This window comes from Hemicordylus capensis, chromosome 4 (genome assembly GCF_027244095.1).
Source record: "Hemicordylus capensis ecotype Gifberg chromosome 4, rHemCap1.1.pri, whole genome shotgun sequence".
Lineage (NCBI taxonomy): Eukaryota > Metazoa > Chordata > Lepidosauria > Squamata > Cordylidae > Hemicordylus > Hemicordylus capensis.
The window spans coordinates 101,104,621-101,124,167 of NC_069660.1; the positions used below are offsets into that span (position 1 = coordinate 101,104,621).

At 39.8% G+C, this 19,547-nt stretch overlaps 1 protein-coding gene across 10 annotated transcripts in view; it reads left to right on the plus strand.

Moving 5' to 3' along the window:
• Positions 1-19,547, plus strand: part of NFIA (nuclear factor I A) — a 708,337-nt gene that overhangs the window by 240,498 nt on the left and 448,292 nt on the right. For all 10 annotated transcript variants that reach the window (XM_053243547.1, XM_053243546.1, XM_053243554.1 and 7 more), the window contains one exon: positions 916-1,447. In XM_053243547.1, coding sequence (XP_053099522.1) covers positions 916-1,447 — 532 coding nt within the window. The remainder of the gene's footprint in view (positions 1-915; positions 1,448-19,547) is intronic.

Below are 19,547 nucleotides of genomic sequence, written 5' to 3' on the forward strand. Positions count from 1 at the left end.
TCTCTCTCTCTCATTTTTTTCTTCAGTGAAAACAAAACGTAACTCAGTACATTCAAGCCACAGTATGGTATATATTATTTTTGTTTGAAAGGTAAAGGTTAAGTAAATTTCTCAAATATCAGTATTTCTAATATTTTAATACTGCACTCTACTACATATGCTTGGAACATATGGGAAATTGTATTATTTTTCTTTGTTATTACAGTAATCACAGGTCAGATTGTTTTTTTAGTAGTCAGCTTTAATTTAAATATTATTAATTATAATTATAGACTGCTACTTAAAAATATATCTTAGGGAAAGTTTTTATTCTACATCAGGTTTCACATCCCAATAGCAATCAGCATCCAGATGTTCAAATGTTGCCAAATTGGTGTGTACAGTATATGCTGCCCTATCCACTTCATGTGCAGAGTGAAAGAGCAAAGAAAGCTATCCCTTCACTGAAATTGGATTAAGATTACAACTGCAAATGTTACTGCAGTCTTCAAATAACTGATTCTGGAGTCATTCTGTTGACTTATATGGAACTATTGTAAAGTCAGTGAGTTGAGCCTTACAATCCTACATCCTAATCCAAAGTACATTTTCCAATAGGATTTTAGAAGGCATTATTTCTGGGATTGGTGTGTCAGGACATTTTCAGAATTTGTGTTTTAAATGGTTTTATTTTATTTTGTTTAAAATGCGGCCTAGTGACCACAAAAACTTGGCTGCTTGAATATATTTGTGTTCCCCCTTTTTTGTCAAAGATGTGCAAAGAACATGTAAATGCTTAGTGTAGGCATTGCATGAATTTAGTCCTGACAACTTTAATTGGGTGCTTGAAAGTTATGGTGACATATTACGGAAATGAACATATTATCATGATGACAATTATTCTTTAATATAATTCTTTGTTTCAATTCCTTCCAGGATGAATTTCATCCCTTCATTGAAGCACTTCTTCCCCATGTCCGAGCATTTGCATACACATGGTTCAACCTACAAGCTCGAAAGCGAAAATATTTCAAGAAACATGAGAAGCGCATGTCAAAAGAGGAAGAGAGAGCTGTGAAGGATGAATTACTAAGCGAAAAACCTGAGGTCAAACAAAAATGGGCATCCAGGCTCCTGGCAAAGCTACGGAAAGACATCAGGCCTGAGTACCGGGAGGATTTTGTTCTAACTGTCACAGGGAAAAAGCCTCCATGTTGTGTTCTTTCCAATCCAGACCAGAAGGGCAAGATGAGAAGAATTGACTGCTTACGCCAGGCAGATAAGGTCTGGAGGTTGGACCTTGTTATGGTGATTTTATTTAAAGGTATTCCGCTTGAAAGTACTGATGGCGAACGCCTTGTAAAGTCCCCACAGTGCTCAAACCCAGGGCTGTGCGTACAGCCGCATCATATAGGGGTTTCTGTTAAGGAACTCGATTTATATTTGGCATACTTTGTGCACGCAGCAGGTAAGTGACTTTATCCAAAGTTGTCTAACTTTGCTAACTTGTTTACTTTGCGAACCAAACAATCTCACGTTAAGCCAATGAGTCAGTGCTTGCACTTCAGTAAGATTGTATGCCGCATAAGTACAGTTGGCGTGTGGTGGTGTTTTCAAGTGTAGCTACTAGGAGAAGAATAAAGATATTATATTCTATAATGCTATAATATTCTTCTTAAAAGGTGGCCATGAAGTAACTGCATCTTTACACTGTTACTTGATGTACCACACATGTAAACTGTTTTCAGAAGCATTGAAATTCAGTATGAAAACAGAGAGTATAAGAAGTCCTGGTTAAGTGTTGGTGAGGAGAAGAAAAACAGGATGCTGAGTGTTTCTTATCCATTATTTTCCTAGATGTGTTCAAGTGTGGTCATTTAGGGAAGAAACTTATTTGTTAAATAATCTCTTATAAGCCCAGTCCATAAAGCTGTTGAGGATACAATAGCTGGCCAGGACTAAAAAGACTGGGCAAAGACTGATGAATACTTACAGATATATTAATTGTTGATTTTAACCATCATGGATGAAAGAAATACCTGTATAATCAAAGAGGAAATAGCAAAAGAAGTTTCCTAGTACTTCCTGTAGGTAGAATATGATTGATTTTACAGAATAGGTTGCTAGTTTCAAATATGGCATTCAGGAAAACAGATTTCAATGTTTATACCTTTAATACAAAATAATTCTCTCTGCGAGTATATCTACGGAGAGGTAAAAGATAAATGGTGGCTACTGAGCAAAAGAATATGATTTGCTTTGTGTATTTTTCTTTAACTTCCTTGTTTTAGGCAAATCTGTGGATTGGGCCATTAGGCCTAACACTGGCAACAGTTTGACCTTTCAAGCAACCCACTGGTCTTACTGGAATTCAGTTGTACTGAGATTTTAGATTGGGTAGGATTGAAGGGTGTGAGAAAATTTAATAAGCTTAAAATATTCATTATGTTAAACTCATACAGCTGTATTTTTGAGCTATCATTTTTAGTTGAGTGATAACTATTGGACAGTCTGATTCAAACATTGAAATCGGTCTTGGTTGTCATTGTAGTAACATTATGTCTATGTTTGATTATGAAGAGCAGCTTCAACATTGTTCTGTTTTGCTGGAAAGGTTGGCAAACTTTGACTTTGGAATTGTATGTGATGCAGACATTTGTGTGTTGTATTTCTGGTGAATTAAGCATCCCAAAGTATTTGTGACGACGTGATCGATTTCTGAGATACTGTGATGTGAAAGCTTTAATTCCCTTTTTTGTGTTTCATTAAGTACAAGCATCTGCAGCAGATGTAGATGAAATGTTGTATTCTTTGTGAGACTATACAGGTGTGCATACTGTTGTGGACTGAAAGTATGGTAAATTGGTTTGCCAATCACAGATTTAAAATACAGATGTCTAAGTAGAGCTCTGTTCAGTAGAAGTGTTTGATGCTGGTGATATGTTGCAAACTTTTTGTGTGCACTTGTTGACTCAAGCCGTTCAGTTGAGGATGATTTTTCAAATAATCCATGGTATTTAACTGAAAGTAATTGTTACATTCATTACAAATACTCACAGAATCACCTGAACTAACTTAAGTAGTTGATCAATAATCTAAAAGCAAAACAGCTTATTGATTATAAAACCTTTAAGCAAATGATGGCTTGGAAAAAACAATGAGATGCAAAGTAGATAAAAAAAATAATCAGTTCTATTAGACCTAATGTATTATGGAAGCCCCATATTTTTTTAAAATCCAGCAATATGTTAAGGCTCCTTTTCCTTTTGTTTGTTAATAGTAGAGGACTGTGTCATGTCAACGATAACAAATACTTGCTTAAGTTTAGAGTTCCTAAAAAATAAGCATGCTAAACTTCATTTTAAACATATTCTTGCTTATAGGCACAATATAATTTTAAAACTGTATTTATGTTTGCAACTTTCTAGAAGGTAAGATGCATACATGCAATTTTATGTGACCTCTTGCATTTCAAAGTACATAATGTGACATACTCTTTTTCAGCTCTTTCTGTTGTAGAAAATATTTTATTAATGCTATGTATAGAACAAGGTAGTTATTGTTTGCATAAACAAAGCATAATTGATTTGGCAACTTCCATTGTTTGTTCCGGGGGTGGGGGGGGAGGGTTGTAGTTTTTTTATTTTTCACTCAGATGTATCCCAGAATTCTTTGTCACACCTGAATGTTGGCCAAGTTGATTGCGATTGGTTCCTGCAGAGCTGCAGTAATGGCAACATGCTGCATGAGTAACAAGAGAATTACAAAAGAAAGTCATAAGGGCCCTTTGTCTTCACATAGTCTTGATTTGCTTTAAGACATTTAGGACCTGTTGTTTATGGTAAGGAACTTGGAAGTATAAATTTATAAATAATAGATAGGTTGGTCAACATATGTACAGCTGAGTTGAAGAGGATCTGCTATAACCCTAAAGATCTGCAAACAGAAAACAATGTTTTAATCCACTAAAAAGTGATGAGAAGTCACCAGTATTAGCAGAAGGTGCAGACTCCAAAATGTGCTTTCAGATATGCGCCAAAACCACTGTGACCTTTTCACCCAGCATGCTATTATTTTGTGTTTGTTTCATGACGCTTTTATTCTTGAACATTTCTGTAGTAAAATGTCCCTTTCCTCCTTAAATACGCATGATAACTACTGCTCGGAGTCCCTTTTCCTCCCTGTTGTGCACCACATAGTCATCTGCAAGGGAACACGTGTGCTTAGATATAAATAGTTTCTTCTTCCAAAATAGCCTAAATCACAAAAACATTTTTTAACTTCTAAGGAAATAACGTAGAAATAAATAATTAAAATGTGGCAGTGTGTGAGTTAGCATGCCACACATGAAGGAAAACTAGGAATATCAGCATTTTAGGAGCAAGAGGTGATCAATATGTACTGAAATTAAAGCTTTGATCTCAATTTGATGTCAAACGAAGACTTTTGGGTTGCTTTTTCCCTTTCAGTTCTTCAGCCAATGTATCAAATAACAAGTTGGAAACTATTGTGGCAAACAGTATTCTTTGTGGGAGTGTAATACCAAAGTAAATTTATGACCAGTCCTTTACCAGATGATCTGTATCAGAATCCGCAATATAGTAGGCACGTGGCAGGGTCACCATTTAAGTTGTTAGGGTCATAACCTCCGCCACCAGGCATTTGACCTTTGAGATAAAGTTAACCTTTGTTCATTAGTAGGCACTCAAGCGAGAACTTTCTTGTTTTTTACTGCAGCAGAGCAACTTCAGCTAACATGATCACATTGTAAAAAGGGATTCTCAACTCAAATAGTTGAGTTCTGTGAGAGGTTAAAGTTTTTTGTTTGTTTGTTTTTTAAAGCTTTTTCTGTCAGACAAAGCTAGCTTGTGTTTTGTCAGCCACACAATGGCTGATGTTTTTGGCTGTTATCTGTCATAGGCATGCATTTAATTTTAGCAAATGCTTGTAACTATCTCTCTCTGTGTGTGTGTGTGTGTGTGTGTGTGTGTGTGTGATTTGCAGGTGGATGTCTGAAAATGCTAGATTGAATGTTTAAATTTAAGATGTGTATATTTTTAAAAATGGTTGTGTTATATTATTTGAATTAGGCCGTCTCTATAGACCTTGATGCTATTGGGAACTGAGTTTAAAGTAGCAACAAGGCTAATTTAATTCTAGTTACCTGAAAATGTATTTTGTTATATAGAGAAGTGTCTGTCTAATAGAAAATCTGCAAGGGTCTTCATCCTGAAATAAAACCAGTATTGTGTAATATTTCAGAGGGATGGTATTCCCAGACTAATAAAGGTGCACCTTCTGAAATAGACCAAATATTCACAGTAATGAAAAATAGTGGGATACCTTTGAAATATCTGCCGCTGAGTCTCTTTGTTCTAAATCTGAAAAGTACTTATAATTGTACATGATATACTTCTAGTACAATTGATTACTATACTCATTGTGTTAATAGTTCCATAACATTTGGTGTTTAGCAGTTATGTGAAAGGTGTTGTAATTTCAAAAAAGAGATTTCACAGGATTTTGCTATCCTCAGTGTCTCCCTGTAAAAAGATTTTTTTTTTTAAAAAAGTGTTATTTTACAATATAAAGTATTTCTGAACACTCCCCATTATTTCCTTAACCATGTGGTAGTCAACTTTTTCTGATTATTTAGCCTGTTAAATATTGTTAATTTTCTCTTTCAGCATGTATTACTTAGCTAAAATCAAAGGAAACAGAAAACACCCTTTTTTAGGCATGATGTGTTTTCATTAGATTTGTGACCGCTGTTGCCATTCTATCTATCATATCACAGTACAACTATCCATGATTTGCTGATTAACCAGATGGCCATGGTAACAGATTGAGAACCTGCTCCCTACTGCTCAGAAGCAGGTGTAAGATCAGTAAGGTTTGTAGTTCCTTCCCAAATGAATCAGAAATGCCTGCTAGATTTGTATGTATTGGAAGTTCTATACTGAATCTAATCTTGCCAGGCTCTCTGTTTCTTAACCATATTTCATACTGAACTTAATGCAATTAATTAATATATTAATATTATTGCTATACTTCATGTATAGCAATCAGTATTTTAAGCCCAGTTATTTCAGTCTCTTCATTACCTAGGTTCACCCTATATCCCCAGTGAAGCTTGTACTCAGTGTCATTCTTTATAATAGCATTTTTGATGTCAATTTCTAACTATTCAAAACATATTTTGAGTGTCTTCTCTCAGGCAGTTGGCACAATGTAGCCAGAACTTTAGGAGCCACAAAACCAAGATGCTGGCTTGTAGCTCTGTGCTGCCACAGTCCTGCTCTCTAGGTCTCCATCATTCCTTGACTGCCTTGCAAATGGTGGTTCCAGCTCCATATTGCTGTTGGTGGGTGAGGTGAAAAGACATGCAAACTCCATCAGTGTAGCTGTTTGGGAAATAAGTCATGGCGGGAGAGAGACATGGGCTGCTTTATATAGAAGACTCTTCCCTCCAATAATATTTTTAAAGATGTTTTGTCCATTCAGTAATTGGTATCTGCAACTTGCGATTTTTGAAAGAGCTAGAGGGTCAAAACAGTAGCAGAGTTGTCCAGTATATTAACACTTTACTCACCTCTGATTACTTACATCATCTCCCTGCACCCTCAAATCTTTGTGTACCCTGGTGGCGCAGTGGTAAAACTGCCGCCCTGTAAGCAGAAGGTTACAAGTTCGATCCTGACCAGGGGCTCAAGGTTGACTCAGCCTTCCATCCTTCCGAGGCCAGTAAAATGAGTACCCAGAATGTTGGGGGCAATATGCTAAATCATTGTAAACCGCTTAGAGAGCTCCGGCTATAGAGCAGTATATAAATGTAAGTGCTATTGCTATTGCTATTGCTACTATGCAGTCTCACTGCTGAAACTTGTAATTCAGCTCTCACTAGTTGTACTGCTGAAGCCCTTGCTTGCTGGACCTATCACTCCATTTGGGAATCACTACATTATGAGATTATATGGTATTCCATATTAACTGAGCAAAGTAATGCCCTGCTAACATTTTTAAGGTGCTGGGGAAAGCAACTGTCCCTATTCATAACCTCTCTCTTGTGGTGATTGCTGCTGTCTCTTTTGTGTGTGCTTATTTACATTAGATTGGGAGCCATTTTTGGGACAGGGAACCATTTTATTCATCTCTGGCCTTTAACCTGGAAGTGAGACCAGGAGGCTGTTCTCACAGCAGCCAAGACTTGGCTGACCGTAAGAACCATTGGGAGGTACGTAGCTGCCAGTAGCACCTCAGCATCAAACCCACCTAGCACACCTCGTAAACTAGGTTAAGGGAGCAAGCACTCCCTTAACCACATTTCCCTGATCGTACAGCCGGTGCTGAAGCACTGATGGGCACCCGCCATTTCTGGGGAGAATAATCACAATGCTCTGCACACCCGCATGGTGCACTGTGGGATTTCCGGGGGCCGGGACAATGTGTCCCAGCCCCCGCACCTCCGTGCTCCCTGGGGCAGCGATGAACCATCTGTGATCTGCATGCCCAGATAGTCCTCTGAGATTGTCTGCGCGGAAGACAGGCTTCTGCAGCCTTCCCCTCTGCCCACCTGCCACTTGCTCACTGCCCTGCCCACTCACCCGGTTGTGAGAACCATGTCTAGGTTTTTCTGCTGTACTCTCTAATCTCACTATTGGGGTTCTTAATTCCACTCTGGATCCTAGCACCCCATATGAGGATCTCTGCTTTACAGTGCAAGATAAAGTGTAGAAAGAAATCCCGGTTTTGTTTTCTGTTTTGGCAAGTGGAAGAGCTTCTACCGCTAGCTATAGCAGACTATAGTTGACAAAAGCAGGATTTAGAAGGGGACAACTGTATTCCCCCTGCTGTTGTAACTGAGATGGTAAGTGTCTGTGCTAATTTGAACAGTACTGGAACTTATGAGTGTTTGCTATATCATGAACTGCTGCTGGCAACAGTTCAGTCATGTGGCTAACCTTTCTCCAAAACAGAAACAAATAAAGCCAAGCAATATATAAGCTTATCGTATTTTTCTAGAAAGTTCAAGGTGTTCAGGAAAGAAGTATCACATTATGTAAATACGGTTTCCTGTGTCCTGAAATGCCAGATGTAGCCAATCAGTAAGAAATGAGAGCTCCTAGGGTAAACCTAAAGAGAAGCCTTTGAACAGAGGTCATTGCATTTATAACCACGAGGCTTATTCAATAGTACAGTAGTTGCCCAATACTGCTGGTCAGCTCTGACTTGTCTAAAGTTACTGTACTTTTCTATTTCCTCCTTTTCCACCCAATGATGAATAGCATTAATTTAAATCTATTTAAAGCGAGTGTAGGAGAAACCACAGCCTTTGTTGTGGTCACTGGAATACACAGCAGAGCTGGGAGTTTCACATGATTGAGACTTGAAAACTGACTCTAGAAGACATAAAAGCACCATGTCAGCTTTTTCCAAGTCTTGCAAAAGAATCTCTGATACTTTTCAAATATCAATAGTTATTATTGCTATGACTCTTTATTGCTCTGCCCCATCATATTTTAAATTTAAAAAATGGCAATAACAAGGTTAGCCCATGCAAGTTTCTGTGAAAATCACCATCCTACAGCTTAACAGAGCCTGCAGCAATAGCAAATTAAATTAATTGAACCAGCAAGTAATTTGAAGCAGCTTCACCATCATTTTACATGTACCCTGCCTTTCCTGCAAGGCTTAGGAGTGATATGTGCTTTGCAGCACATTTTAAACAACAGCTGATTTTGACCAGTGTAGGACTAGAGTCAAAGGATGTGTTGGAAGACTGTCTTGTTGCTGACTTTGCATGGGAGTGTAGACCAAGCCCTGGCCAAAACAGGCTCCATTAGATTATTATGAATGCTTTTGTGAAATGACACGTGAGGTTAATAACCTGATCTCATAAAGCTGTTCTGTACAAACAAATTGGCATGTGGGGTGGAGCTCTCTGCCATTCTCCCAGCTTACAGTTAACCAAGACGGCCTATGATCCAGTTCTGGATCATGCAGAGTCTTCTCTAGACACTGAGGCCATTCACACGACCGGGTGGGCAGGGGGAAGGCTGGTTCAACTCACCTTTCCCCCCATATGAATGCTTGAATAGTTCTGGGAGCATGGACTGTGCTCCCAGACAATCTGTGCTGCATGGTGCAGCGTGGAGCTCTGGAGACTGGGGTGATGCATCCCAGATATCCTACAATGCACTATGCAACATGTGTGGAACATTGGGGGATTTTCAGGAAACGGGCGCTCTAGGCACCCATCTCTGTGTCCGCTGTGGCTGAACTTAGCCCCAGCAAACACACAGTCCTGGAGCCCGGGTTAAGGGCTTGCTCAAGCCTTTAACACTGGCTAAGAGCTGGGTTGAAAAGCTGGGCTATGTGGTGCTGCCCAACGGGATCAGGCCTGGTCCCGGCAGTTCTCACGCACAACCTAACCCAGGCTGGGCTTCCTTAGCCTGGGTTAGGTGTGCATGAGAACAGCCTCACTGTGTTTGAGGTCTGCACCGTTTCAGCTTTGTACAGCCCCTGACATACAGCTTGTATTCAGGTGCCACTTGATTCAGCCACCACTGCAGTGACAGAAAAACAATCTTCACGGCCTTTTTCTCTTTGTCAATCCCGGAACCCTTAAACCTGATTCTATGAGCTGCTGTGCTAAGCCAGTACCTTGGCGGATTAGGTTGTGAGTGTTACCATCCTTAAATTTCTCATCCACAGCTTTTTTATTTTTAAGAGTGCCTATCCCTGACTAATTTTACTAGAGGAAGTTCTATTGGGATTTAGCAGTCTTAACTCTATCCTGAGTAATTTCTGAATAGTACTATTGAGCAATTTAGTCAGGATGTCAGTCAGTGTGTTTATAGTCTGTGAACTGCATGTGGTTTTAAGTGGTTGATCTGATGTGAAGTCACACTGGGTTTTGGCAGACAGTTGTGATGTGATATCTCCGGCTGCCATTGGTTTAGCATTCTGATGTTGACAATAACAGGGAAGCCTAGGGCTAGATGTGCCAAGGGGATGCTAGGAGATAATAGTTGGATCTAGAAAGATATGACCAAAAGGATGCTCATGAAAGGGGATTTCTAGTCCAATTCTAATGATTCCCCTTTCCACTACAACCATGAAAAGTCACTTCTGAGGATTAAGGGACCCTCTGGAATGGCATGGGATATGGTGTGGGCTGCAAAGGGAGAAAGATTAATCTAAAATTGGGTGGCTGTACCTCATGCAAGCTCTGGGAGATGAGGCACAGAAAAGGTCTTCCCCTAGGACCTCTAAAGATCTCATCCATTGAGCAACTTTTCTTAAAATGTACATCTATTCCCTCTGTGTTGTATTTCTGTAGATTGGTTGACTTGAGACTTTAAATAAATAGTCTTTGGCCTTGGGTACACAATATTCATGGGTTATATGTAACTAATAGGAGGTTGAGAAAGCTCTTTGGTTATGGCTGGACTATACCTATGTGAAAATACATTTGTTGACATATTATATACTTGAGTCTCAACATTCTTTTTTTTTTTTTTTAAAGTAGAATGAGTGACAGGAACTTTCTATAGGCGTATCACCTCCTAGCTTCAATTTTGTGATTGAGCAATTGGTTGATGTGAAATGAGGTAGCAATCTGCGATTACTGACAGTGGGATGACCAAAATAGCTGTTTCACACATTCAGGTGATCAAGAAATAACTGCAGTTATAATGAGCATAATCTAATGTGTCCGTGCACCCTAAATTGCAAGTTGAAAATCTGTGAAGGGCTGCTGTCAATAAGGCATTAGGCCTGCGTGTGTCTTCTAGTGAACAACAGCAAATGGGAGTTTATGTCTTGCACAGGTCCTTGCCCTACTAAAACTTCAACACCTTGGAATAAATAATAATTAAGTTGTATGGAACTGGCTCACAGCTGTTAACTACTTGTTCTTACGGTATCCTGTGTGTTGTCAACTCTGATATTGTATCTGCCTTAAGGAGAGCTTTCTAGTAACAACAGTGCTTAATATAGTGTACTGCAGTGCACAGCAGACCTAGTGCTCTAATCTCAAGTGATTAACTAGATTTGTTACACAGGTATAGACTATGAATTCCATTTTAAAACATTGTAATGTATCTTTTGTGAAATGTCGTATGTGCATTATATGCATGAATGTCTGATATCCAGAGCAGCCTAATATGAGTGGTGGTAATCCCCTCTTGCAGCCATAGGCTTGCAGTGAAGCGCAGGTGGTCTTGTGCTTTTGCGCAAGAGTGCAAATTCTTTGAGGAGCTTGCCCACACTCCGGAAGCACTCCTTGGATCAAAAACACACTCCTTGACTATCAGTGATATATTTCCCAGTCTAAGGAGCACTTCTGGAGTGCAGGTATGCTCTTCAAAATATTTGCGCTCTTGCACAAAAGTGAGAGACTGTGTTTTGCTGTGATATCGCAGCAGTGCAGGGGGATTAACAGCACTGGTGTTAGACTGCTCTGGATATCATCCGTCATGTTTGTACATTTCATGTGCATTTGGCAAATGCAGTAGTAAATGTAGTATTTTGGGTAAGTAGATCTTATCTATTTCGTATTGTCATCAATAAACAAGGCCACAATCCCGCGTACAGTTAAGAGGACTTACATCCTTTTATAGTCAGTGCAGCTTAGCTGCAGGCAGGATTTGTTTCCTTCAGTTCTTTGCACCTTGTTTGTATGTATCAGCAGAATTTTACTAATGATTTAGCCCTAAATAGTCTGTCCTCAGAAGCTCTTTGTAATAACTTATATAGCATCGAACTAGAAAAGTAAATGATTAATATGATAATCTAATAAAAATTGATATTTCCAAATGCCTGAAATGGATAATTCTGATCCATATTGTAAATAAAAGCTTGTATGCAGCTGGGTTGTTTTTAAAGGCTTATGACGACTACTACCCTTGATTTTAATTAAACCTACAGGGTAAGAAAATGCTTTTCTCTTGGTTGAAAGCTCTTGTGTCTAGCAGTAAGTTCTGCTTTAGTTTGACTTTGGAACATGTCACTCCTTTCTTGTGTTCAGTTCAGATTAAGGTCAACATGCCCTCTCCTTTCCCTTTCAACTTATTGTTACCAGTATTGCAGGGGGGAATCTGTTTAATTGAAGCAAATGTACACGTAACATTCAGAACCTTGCAAAATCCTTACTTTTTGAGCAGTCAATAGACAAGAATGGACTGAAATAGTTTAGGTTCCATATTTGTACATAAATCCAAATCCAAATGATTATTAGTGGTTTAGTGCATGGATTGAAGCTCGGGGGCAGGGTTATGGCCAAGGGATTAAATAGTATCCATAGGGCAAAAGGAAAATCAGATAATTTCATTCAGGAAATAATTCATTTAGATAGATTTATTAAGCATATTGAGGCTGTTCTTACAGCGTGTCATCTGGAGTGCCGAGATTGGAGGGCTCCCTGCTGCTCCAGAAGACGGAAACCTGACTTTTTAGCCCTTAGTTTTACCTCAGTAGGTGATTGTGTGAGTGATCGCCCCCAGATAAAGAGGCTTCTGCCCAGCCCACCGCCATGTCCAGCAGCGAGCCATTTCCAGCCGCCGCTCTTGTGGTGCAGGGCACTCTGGGATGTGGGAGGGGGAAGTCCTCCTGCTCCCAGCTTTTGCCTTTGTGTGGTGCTGCAAAGGCAAAGACGACAACACTTGTCTGCTGAGGAAGGCAGGTGAGTTCCTGCCTGCTGCACAGACTTTCCCAGTGGTGGCATGAACAACCTCATGGTGTGAGAGGGATCTGCTGCCTCACAAGTAACCTGATGTTGCTAATGACTTAATATTTCAAAATGTTTGCAGGTTGGGGTAGAAGGGAAGGGAGGGAAAGGGGACTCTACTAATACCGTAAAGTCTAAACATGTAATAATACAGTGGGAATTATTTAAAAAGATTGGTTGAGAAGGACTTGTGCTACTGCCAAGGTCTTCAAACCTCGTTTGGTTTTATTTTTAATATTATGGTAATAATAGGTTTTCAGAAATTCAGATTGGCTGGTGGCTGTTTTTTACTTTCCCCTGTAGTGCACAGCCTGGTTCACTGGCTTGTACCATCTGGATTTATTTTACTAAATAGATTCTTCATTTTGTAATCATGTCTGATGGTACTATCATGGTCTTTCTGAGTTCCTTATTTTAGCGTATGCCATAATCTGGATGATCATAGGGTGTATTCATCTTGTACAACATGGCTTTCTTGAGGAAAGAGAGCCTGTTCTCCAGTTCCTTAATACACCATGCTCAAACATGGCTACCAATGGAAGGCTTAGGTAGGCTTTAAAGAACCAGTAAGTGCAATCCAGTGACAGGTTGCCTAATGCATGCCAGATGGGTCATTTAAAAAATAATGCTGCTTCATCTGATTTACCAAATAGACTGCTTTCCCCTCAAAAGCAATGCTTTCCGTTCAAGTGAGACTTGCCTTCTTTGTTTTGTTTAACACAAGAAGAGTAGAAATTTGATTAGATTTATTTCTGGTCATTTTGGGGTGAAAAGTGAGTGATTTTTACTCTGAAAATAATTAGCATATCCAATAAGAATATTGTATTGTGTGACCTGCAATCTTTTAGCTTATAGCTATGGTCATTTAATTATGTTTGGAGAGAGCAGGTTTGAGGATATACTGAAAAGTATATTATCTGTTACCCCAATACACTAATCTTATTAACCTTGCTTTCTACTTCTTAATTTTATTGTACATTCTGTATAGTTCTTATGTCAAAAATGATTATGTGGAGAATACATGATGTCAAAGGTCTGCTATGACATTTGGGCCAGTCACTTCTCTCTCAACCTAACCTACTTCACAGGGTTGTTGTGAAAGAGAAACTTAAGTATGTAGTACACCGCTCTGGGCTCCTTGGAGGAAGAGCAGGATATAAATGTAATAATAATAATAATAATTTGAATTTGAATTTGAATTTGAATTGAGGAGACTGATAACTTGTGAGTTATATAACTACAGGTGTGGAATCAGTTTGTTCTTGGGGATGTGTGGTGACTGGGAAGGGAGAGACCATAAATTTCATCAGTTTCCCCCCTTATATGCACATATACAAAGAGCATAAGACAAGGAGATACTGTTACGATTCATAAACTGGTCACAGAAGCAGTTCCCATCTTCTGTTTGGAAGAGTGTGTCTGGATGTACAAATTGTAACATGATAACCAAAGGAGTATCAAGATGGGTCATAGCTCAGTGGTAGAGGACATGCTTTGCATGTAGAACAGGGGTGGGCAAACTTGGCCCAATAAATTGTGGCTGGGGATGATGGGAGTTGTAGTTCAACAACAGTTGGAAAGCCAAGTTTTACCACCCCTAATGTAGAAGGTCTCAATTAAATCCATGGCATCTCCACATAGGGCTAGGAATCACTGCCCTTGAAACCCTGGAGAGTCACCGCTGGTCAGTGCAGACAGTACTGAGCTTGATAGTCCAGTGGTCTGACTCGGTATAAGGCAGCTTCATATGTTCATAAGAAGCTTCATATGTTCATTATCTTGAGCAAGATGCATGGGTAATATAGAACATGCTTTAAAAGCCAACAAAAATACCCTAACAGAGTGGGAAAGTGCATGTGTGAAGAGAGCAACACAGATCAAACACTACAGCAAAGGGCCTCGTTTTCGTTTTTATAAGCAAATGAGAGTGGTTAATGAGAGAGGAGCTTACCTGCCCTTACCAACAATGCCTCATTGCTCATGTTCCCATTGCATCAGTTTTTGGAATGGACAGCCCACATGTTTTGTTGCCAGTTAACAAGTGATATATTACTTATGCATACATAAATCTACTGAAGTTACTCTTTCCAGGAGTACTTTTTCTAAGGAAATTCTTTTGCTCATGGTTGTGTGCCTTAGTGCACAAATAGAAAATTGAGAAACAATACTCAAAATAAAAAGGTAATGCGTGCCATGAAGTTTTGTGGTATTTCGCCACTGTCTGATTCTACCACAATCACAATTTTTTCAGTCTGCCATGTGGGAAGTATACCCAGGGTTAGGATCGGAAATGTTGTATCTGTGTTTCTGAGACTGAAAAGAAACCCTTTATTCATTATAATAATATTTATTTATTTTATTTATTATTTATTTATTCGATTTCTATACTGCCCTTCCAAAAAAGGCTCAGGGCGGTTTAAATAAATGAATGAATGAATGAATGAATAAGATGGATCCCTGTCCCCAAAGGGCTCACAGTCTAAAAAGGAAACACAAGATAGACAGCAGCAAGACAGCAGCAACAGTCACTGGAGGTACTGTGCTGGGGGTGGATAGGGCCAGTTACTCTCCCCCTGCTAAATAAAGAGAATCACCACATTAAAAGGTGCCTCTTTGCCAATTTAACAGGGGAAGCTAGGAAGCAGGGGTGCTTTTTAGGGGAGCATCCATATTCAGAACTTGAAAACCAGTCTATTTTATGCCTTATTATACTAAACTAGTGAACTGGGATTGCAGTTTGCAAGCATTCCTTCTGCACCACAAAATGACCATGCACTCTCCCTTCACTCACTGGTAGTTGATGACCAGAAGAGTTTATGTGTTTAGAAAAATTCATTTATATCTTGAGCACTTAATCTTTCTTGTGTTTTTCCATTTCTTAAGTGATTTGAAAGGTGGTGAGCTGGGGGGAAAAAGCTCATTAATTGCTTCATAATTCAGTGAAAGTCCAGATTTTCTGTTTCAAAAAGTACCTAAGAAAACTCCCATTTCGGAAGGTATCATTCCCTATACTTTCCCAATGGAAGAGTTTTTCTTCATGTTCTGGCAAATTAGTCAATTTTTCTGGTAGGCTGGGCAAGGTGTGTAAAATGGCATGTGTTTGTCTTTTGTAGTTTGGTCTGGGAGTTTCATGTCAAGTCAGTGAGTGAGTCAGTGACTGAGTAAGGCCAAGCAGCTTTATATAAATAGATTATTTTCTCTCTGCCTCCCACAAACATTGCCCATCTCTCTCCTTCCTCCCCCACCCTGACTGTTTGGGAATTCTGCCATATCAGACTATTTTACATGTTAGTATGTTAGAAAGTAAGAGCTTTGATTGTAGGGTCATAGATGCAGAGATGAATAGATATGAAGAAGGACTAGGAACTGTGCAGTGCACAAAAGGAATCCAAGAACCTCTTTTTTGTTTTAAAAAACCTCACTCTTCCTTGACTATGTGGTCAAAATCCATGTGCTCTATGCTTTTTTTTTTTGAAAAATAAAGCAAAATAATGAAAACAGAGATTCTCAGAAAGCCAATCATGCAGACAGATTTTTTGGACATGCATGCAAATATGTAGCACAGCCACAATCCTGTCTGCAAGTGACCAGCCCTTCTCCAGCACAAGCTGAAGTGTTTTTTTTTCCTAAATAACTTTCTTGGTTGCTGGACCTGCATCCTAAGAGTTCCATGCATGAGCCTCTCTTGGATCTTAGCACTGCTATTTCCCAGTGTCTAGTTACAGATCTGTCTGTAATACTTATCTGTTCCTTTATTGTCTGTGTTGCTTAGCTCCCCTTAATCTCTGTCAGAATGCAAAAAATCTATGTGTCCGGTTTCAGTGTCACTCACAGTACTTTTAATAACTTGGTGTTCCCTTTGATTTCAGTTATCAGAAACTATATGGCTGGGTTTTCCTGTATCATACTCAGGGGCTGGCTCATAATGGATTGTGCCTGTAAAGACACAGTGCAGTAGCTAAATTGTTTAGTTCTTTCAACCCACTTTCCCCCTGAAGATTCTCTTTCATATATTTTCTTGGCCTCTTATTGTATCTACATCAGGAGATATTTCTTTCTTTTGCCCATTGTTGGAACACAGTAACTTACTGCAAGAGTTAAATATCTAAATTCTTTTACCAGGAAACTAAAAATCTGTGTTTTAGAGACTGTGTTTTAGAAACTAAAAATCTGTATTTTAAAAATCTGTGTTTGTTTCATTACAAAACAAATCTGCAAATTATGTGAATATGATTCAATTATTCAATTGTTGATGCTCCCCACTCAATAGTAGAAGTAGAAATGGAGTTTATTAGAGATAATGCTACTCATCCTAGGTTATATACTCTTTCCTAATTAAACAAACAGGTCACCTTAAGTGGCTCAGCGGGGAAATGCTTGACTAACAAGGAGAAGGTTGCCAGTTCAAATCCCCGCTGCTACTGTATTGGGCAGCAGCAATGTAGGAAGATGCTGAAAGGCATCATCTCATACTGCATGGGAGGAGGCAATGGTAAACCCCTCCTGTATTCTACCAAAGAAAAACCACAGGACTCTGTGGGCGCCAGGAGTTGAAATCGACTTGTCGGCACACTTTACCTTTAATTAAACTAACAAACAAAAACACAGCAGCAAAATTATAGAGGGGAAGGATACTGGGAGCTGTAGATAAAGATTCATATTGAGAGACTGGTAGGCCCAGTAGCCAGGAATACCCTAGTACAGAACAGAACCAGAAGAGAAAATGACAGAACACTACTGGTTACATTCTGTTCCAGGCCAAGCCAGAGTCTCCACTAAGTCAGAGGTCCAAGAAAGCATCAAAGCCTCAGCCAGAGCCAAGCAGAGCAAGAAGGCCTGGGCATTGCTCCTGTGAGGTCTATCTGCAGACTGCCAGTTCTGCTTATTAGGTCCTGTGATAGTATTGTCTTTCATGGATATGAGGAAAGAGTTGGCTCCTAGGTTTGTTCCAGGATGAAGACCCCATTATGTTTTTGTCTCTGGTATCCCAGCTGTTGTTTTTGTTGAGAAGTTGCTTAAAACTGGGGGCTTTCTGAAACCACAATGGCAATCCTACAAGCCAAGGCTTGTGAGAGAAAACTCATTGCTCAGAATAGCATGCAGGTCACTAATGATACATTGGAGTAGTTTCAGCTGCTCGCTGTAGGTGACAACCTGTCATGAATCCAGGACCCCGCTCCCAAACTGGGGGACGAGGCAGAAAGCTCAGGGGATAAGGCAGTGTCAGAATAACCTAATATCCAGACCTTTGCCACAGCCCTCACCCCTCACCCCAAAAGAATCAGGGAAGCATGAGCCAGCACCCTCACCACAACCCAAGGATACAGCTCTGCCTTCGTCCTTTGACTCAGAGTCCCCTGAAGGCCTACCAGTTTTAGAGGGGGTGGGCGGCAGGATCTCTAGATCCAGCACCTAAGAAACTGAGCAAGGCCTTTAAGTAACACAGTGAGGTCATTCACACAATTGAAAACTGTGTTCTACCCAGGTTTGGGAGCTGTGTGTACTCCCAATTTTTGATTGTGTGGAAGCAAGGTTAGAGGAAAACTTGGGTAGATGTGATTGTGTGGAAGCAAGGTTAGAGAAAAACCGGGGTAGCTTTTTCTCTTACCTTGCTTCCACACAATCACTTCTACCCAGGTTTTCCTCTAACCTTGCTTCCACACAATCAAAAATTGGGAGTACACACAGCTCCCAAACCTGGTAGAACACAGTTTTCGATTGTGTGAATGACCTCAGTCTTTCCTAGGAAAGGGGTGGGGCCAGCTCACCCTGCTTAGACTGCAACTTCACCCTGGAACAAACCTAGGGGCCAATTCTTTCCTCATATCCACGGGAGAAAATACTGTTACAGGACCTAATAATTGTTTGTTTAGTATATTTGTACACACACCCACACTGTCATGTCTCTGGGTTGTTTGCAACAAACACAAAACAAATTGAAAGAGAAATTAAAACATTAAAACAGTTTAAAAACCACAATTCTAGTTTAAAAGTTTGGGTGAATAAATGCATCTTAAGAGTATTTTTAAAAGCTCTCGGAGAATGGGAGGCTCTTATTTTGGCTGGAAATAAGTCCAAAAAGTGCAAAACCTTGGGACAGGAGGCTGTATAGCCCATTACAGGCTCCTGGTCACCCTCCAGTGTGATATATGCTCCCAACTGCCAACAATGCCCTTCTGCTGTCTACAGACACTGATACTAGTCTGACATAAAAAATGTCAGTATTCAGAATATAGTGGGATAACATTCAGTCTCCCATGATACTTCACTGCTGATCTGAAAGTCCTACTGATCTGAAACTTCAGTGGTAGACTCCAGGGCAAAACTGCTGAATTGGAATTTATCAAGAGATTTGATTCTATTTGTTCAGGATTTAATTAGAACAATGGTTTCCTTATTATAAGTGCTAGTTAACTTAGCAACGGTATGAAGATTCTGTTATCGCCGGTTATTGCTTTTGTGAATTGTGCTTATCTTTATGAGCGTAGCCCTGCTGGGTAACCAGAGAGTGGGGCTTCTGCAACCAACTAGCCCCACTCCCTACAGTGTACCTACACCAATGCACTATGTAATAACTCTCCGCCACCCCCACCCCGGCCACGAGTACAGAATATGTCTGAAAAGAGAGATGTTGTCTTCAGGGAGAAATTCTCCCCCTGATTAAAAACTCTTGGTGTCTATCACTTTATGGTGTCTAGCACTTGGTGTCTAGCACTTTATCACAGGGAGGAACTCTCTTGTAATACACCTTTTTTCTCTTCAGGCAGGTGCTTTTGTGTGTGTGTGTGTGTGTGTGTGTGCGCGCGCGCGCGTGTGCATGCGCGTGCAGGGTTATCTG